Below are 5,334 nucleotides of genomic sequence, written 5' to 3'. Positions count from 1 at the left end.
ATTGCATTAGGATTAAATCACAATGGAGCTATACTCTGTCCTTTATGCACCGTCCCATTTACCATTGAACTTTGTTAACTCTTTTAATGAAATGAGGATTGAAGCTTACTAGCTACGAATCCTCAAGAGAAAAGGAGGGATTGATACCGAATATAAAGAAATACTGAGGAGACATATGGTTCTCTTTGTCAAAACAAAGTAGCTACATGTTCCATAGACTGGACATTCCATAGATAAAAGGAAGCCTTGAAGCTCCGTGTACAGGGGTGGAATAGATAAGGAAGTTATGCTGAAACCAGCTAGTTAGTGCAACCGGGCCAGAAGACAAACTGTGCAGGCGAAAAGACTGAGTTCAACTAGCGGACACGGTGAGGAAGACCACCAGAGGACCCTGAAAGACCACCAATGAACATAAGAGCACATGCGTTAAAGACCTTTACATATGTTAATGAGTTCAAGGAAGTAACATGAATATGCTAATAATTTCTCAGAAATCAAATGAATATGTATATTCTGATTGTACGTAACTCCTGTAGTTGAGCAGCTTGGCGTGCACACTAGGTGGAGCGATCCCCTGCGCGCCTGGCGCTGCAATAAAGAATGCCTGCTTTCTAAAACTCCAAATTGAGTCTTAGAGAGTTTTTAATCTGCCGACTTATGGTAACAATGTAAGCAGACCCCTATGTGTAAGGGATGTCTGTTCAGTTAAAAACAAAACAAACAGGAAGTGTGACCTTATTTAGATTTAGTATATTTACTTAAAATCTTTAAAATGACAATTTTTTTTAAATTACAGAAAAGCTCTGAAGAGGCTGTAGAGGCAGCATTGGATAGTATACAGGAGTAAGTTCATATACAATAATAACGAATGTGCAATTTCTGTTTGCAAGTTGTTTGCTTACATGGGAAACCCATCACGCTTTGCCTTGAACTGATGGTGTAGCAGCAGTGGTATAAGGACATAGCGCGGGTCTGCCTACCTCCTACCACCTGCCTAAAGAAAATTAAAGAAAGTGATTAGTCTGGTATTATTTAAAACTTCCCAGTTTATATACAGTCTTACTATGCCTTCCACTTTTTAAATCCAAAGTGTTGGTTGTGGGGTGCAGAAAGGCTTTCAATTTTTTTCTGCAAAGCGAAGTTTAAGAGTACAGTACAATGAATTTACTGGATTCATTTTTCTTCAAAAGGACCAGAAGCATCTGGAAACTCAGAAACATGGCAGTATCTCCAGTTAGAGACAGCTGTGTTAAAGGATCTTGGACAACTCTTCATATGAGGTATCTGTCCTAGCTTCCAAGATGCAAAGCATCACCACTTCTAGGAAAGCTGGTAAGAATGAGGTTTCAATCCCCTGAAAAATCAAGCCCCACGTACTTAGATTTTTTTAATGTATGTAATAACTAGAAAAGTAATTTCCTTTATTATAAGTAAAACTTATTGTTAAGTTGAATTAATCACAGCACTGAGAATTCACTGGTGTACCTATGCAGAAGTTTTGGGTTTTTTTGTTTGTTTCTTTCTTTTTCCCTATTATACATTGCTAAATGCCATCCATATAGCTGCTCAAACGGGCTGCTGTCAGTGTGTAAACAAACACTGAATTTGCTATTGGATATGCTTTCCTTAGTGCTGAGCTAGTTTTTGCCTGCGTATGTTGGAGGTAAGTTCTACTGTAAACTGAAACGCAAGCAGGAACTGCCTACAGTTTTACACAGGGCAGATGAGGAGTGCTGGTCCCACGTCATTTCCATGGCCACGCCAAGATCACTCAAGCATGAACATCTTTGTTTGTCAAGTCCCAGCACAAAAGGCTAGCAAAACATGGCAGGGCACAGATCTCGGCTAATACTCGTGGTTACATGAGGACTGCAGTTCTGCCGATGACAACAGAGAACACTACTTGCTTTCCCGTAGACTTTGGATGAAGTGGTTAAATCGAGAAACGCCTCTCCCACCCTACGTTGCTCAGTTAGCCAGGTCACGGTTCCAAGTTTAGCAGCTAACAATCACAGCCTATCTCACACACTGCTGTGAAAATGGATTATGTTGTCTCTTCATGCAGCTTCAAATTTGTAAGATTTATTTTCTTTCATAGCCAGTACTGGATAAAAAAACCCCAAAGTTACGGAAGGACCTATATCCAAATTGTCAGCTTCATAACTAGATAGCGCCTTTATATTATTTTCCACTTGTGCTTATTTAAATGATGAAAAAAAACCCTAATTCCTTTCGGCATTCATTAATTAGGAGTTTGAGTGTATTTATGATGTGCATTTTATCTTCTGCAGATTGCTTAGAGCACTAAAAAGCATTTTATATTTTCAGTAACTTTACTGTGACTTTAAGATTTAAATCCTCCTATAGATTTTTTTCCAGAAGCCCTGTAAAGTGCAGAGATGCAATAACTGTAATTCTTTCTTAAAGCATTTTAAGAAGAAGAACCCTCAAAGCAGCTATAGCCACAGGCAACACCAAATCCCCATTTTCTGTCAGCTCTGTTTTGTCTCAGTCCTATTTGTTTCGAGTACCGTTCACAGTTACCTCTAGAAGTGCAGGGACCTCCTCCGGACAGACCACCATCTCTATTTGTTCTTTCACATTTTCTGGAGCTCTGAGTTTTGCCCCCCACCTCTCTGAAAGCTTATGTCAGGTCCCCTTAATGCGGTGGAAACCACAGATGATTCAGACCAGGGCCACACCCTGGCACGCGGTGGCCTGGTGTGTGCTGGCTGCAGAGTGGGGCAGTTCTTGCCGAAACTCCTGGTGCTGCTGCAGCACCCGATGAGCACCCACCACCGAGGGGCACGGTGGATCACCTCCCCGCTGGCTGTCTGCGACCTACATAAGCACCGACTGAGAATTACTACCCTGACAGTTCATTGCTGTTTCTGGGCCCAAGAAGCAAGAGTGAAAAACAATGCCTGCTAATTTCACTTTGCAGCTCTTGGGAACAGTGAAAGTAGCAGAGCAGGAATTGTTCACGGCAATCCACATAAAAGAGAGGGTGTGTGAGGGAAGAAGAGTAGAGACTTATTTATAACTCTGCCTCTGCAAGGAGCTTGGGTGCCCGACAAGCAGGGGGGGCGGAGAGCTCGTGGGTGGATGCTGGTGCGCAGGGAGGATGCACGCTCCCACATGAATCACACCGCAGCATGGTCTGGGATGTGGGGCTCCGCAAGCACCATGTTTTCAGGTCTGAGCTAGGCAACTCACAGGCGCACATGTTACCACAGCTGCATGGCACAGGGGAACTCAACATCCTGCTGGCAGTGCCGCCCAGCTCCCCTGCAGGCAGCTGAGGCCAGGGGCTGCTGCCACCCCCTGTGCTGCCCCAGCCGTCCCCTCCCACGCGCTGTGGCCCAGGGTTCCTGCCTGCACTAAGATTTCACCAGGCAGCTGCGAGGTGCGGCACACCGACCACTGTTGGTTCAGTCCCTCTCCAGCTCTCAACTGGCTTGCAGGTGCTGTACCAAGAAACCAAACCAAGCCCTGAGCCAGCACGAGCCCCGTCCACGGCCTCCTGCCTGCCACAGTGGCAGCCTCAGACATGCCGACCGGCACAGACCCGCACCTTGGGTTATTGCAGAGACCACCAAACCACCACTGGGTCAGAGCCAAAACTCTCCCAGTCCCACAACCAAGACACTGAGCTACCCGATCCCCAGCGTTTGCTGCAGCCATTGCAAACCTCACCAGTATCCCTCCTTCTCCAAGCCACTGCTTTGAAGAGCATGATGCCAACCACAGGAGTAATACTTGGAGAAATTTTTGGAAAAGCTGTTTTCTTAACTGGTTGGCATGTGCTAACTGCCTTATTATTATTTATATTTAGAGAATGCCCAACTGGAGAAGTGTTTACAGCTGATACACCTGAACCAGAACTTGCCTGACAGACACAGGGATCGCTATTCAGCTCTCCCAGGGGGGGCACGGGGTGGGGGCTGTTCTTAGACATACTTCTCTTTGTTGGTGCTTACTCCTCTACCCATGGAGAAAGCAAACCTCAAGGAGTGAAGAAGCCAATCCCATCAATTAAGGGCTTAAGAAACCTTTCTGGTACCAAATGAGTAAAGTAACATCTGACAGGTAAAGTTAGGAACGTCTTACTTCTCCTGTTTACGGGGAAGAGTCTAGGCTTTTTCTTCCTTCCCCCCCCGCTTTGTTTACCTGCAATGTGTGGGGATGAGCAGGCAGGAGTCCCGCCTGGAGCTGCTGGACAGACTGGCACCCTGCGGGCAGCAGAGCTGCACCTCAGTACAATAAAGGGCTGCGAGGATTCTGGTCCGGGGAGCCGCTCCAGCCTGGATGCATCTGTTTTGTTTAGGACAAGCAGGGAATACCAGCTGTCACAGATGAGACTGACGAGACACTTTAGAAAATGAGAACTAGACCAGCATTTCAGTGAAAAACCAGCACTGGCCGTTTGTATTCCCTCGGGCTCAGACTGGGTCACAGCTGCACGTGTGGCTCGCTGCACTTGTTGCTGTGTTCAGCAGAGAGGACCTGCGTCCCACCACTGCGCTCCATCTGTTATTGCTGCCATGAGGTTAACTCCCATTCAAGGGTGAGCGGTGACACAGCCCCACGCTATCAACAGATCCCCGAGGCAGCCGTCCCATCCTGTGCCCCAGCCAGCCCCCTGAGGCAGACAGGGCTCTGGCCACCAACCACGCCGTGCTGCAGGAGTCGACACCGGCGATTCGCTCTGGAGGTGCCGTTACTCCCTGCGCGTCCTTAACGATGCTCCGGCGGGCTGGCCGGGGAAAGCTGCTGCTAGGGACCGGCTTTTGCGGGCAGAGGTGGCGACTGCCTGCTCGCAGCTCTCATCGGAAAGCTCGCCATCCGCCGCCGGAGCCCGGCAGCGCCCGCTCCGGCTCCGTTGGTCCCACTGCCAGCCCGACCACGGCTCTCCACCTCGCCACGGGCGGCTCTGTATTTTAAAACTTTCTTCTCATATTCCACATCAGCGACGGCTCCAGCAGTTCCCGTATCTGTCCTACCGGGCCGCCCGGACACCCCCTCCCCCCCCGCATCCCCATCGCCCTGCCAACCCTCTTACCTTGCAGGGGAAGAGCACAGCCGAGGCCACCTTCTCCATGGCCAGGTTCCTGATGCTGGGGGTGAGGGAGCCCCGGCAGGTGGGGCAGAGGCTCAGCTTGTCCCTGCATTGATTGCAGACCAGATGCCCGGCCTGGCACTGCCGGATGGGCGGCAGCACATAGTCGAAGCAGACGGGGCACTCGAAGAGCGAGGTCAGTTCGTGATGCTGATGCTGCTGCGGCGGGGGAGGAGGAGGAGGGGGAGGCGGCGGCGGAGACGCCCCGCCGGAAC

General features: G+C 49.0%; 1 protein-coding gene across 1 annotated transcript in view; it reads right to left on the bottom strand.

Moving 5' to 3' along the window:
• The window catches only part of SIAH2 (siah E3 ubiquitin protein ligase 2), a 41,585-nt gene that overhangs the window by 8,945 nt on the left and 27,306 nt on the right, over positions 1-5,334 (bottom strand). The window contains exon 14 of the mRNA XM_009334004.1: positions 5,063-5,278. Coding sequence (XP_009332279.1) covers positions 5,063-5,278 — 216 coding nt within the window. The remainder of the gene's footprint in view (positions 1-5,062; positions 5,279-5,334) is intronic.

Source organism: Pygoscelis adeliae, unplaced genomic scaffold (genome assembly GCF_000699105.1).
Source record: "Pygoscelis adeliae isolate BGI_AS28 unplaced genomic scaffold, ASM69910v1 Scaffold241, whole genome shotgun sequence".
NCBI lineage: Eukaryota > Metazoa > Chordata > Aves > Sphenisciformes > Spheniscidae > Pygoscelis > Pygoscelis adeliae.
The sequence above is the reverse complement of the archived record's forward strand: the minus strand, read 5'-3'. Positions and strand labels throughout refer to the sequence as shown.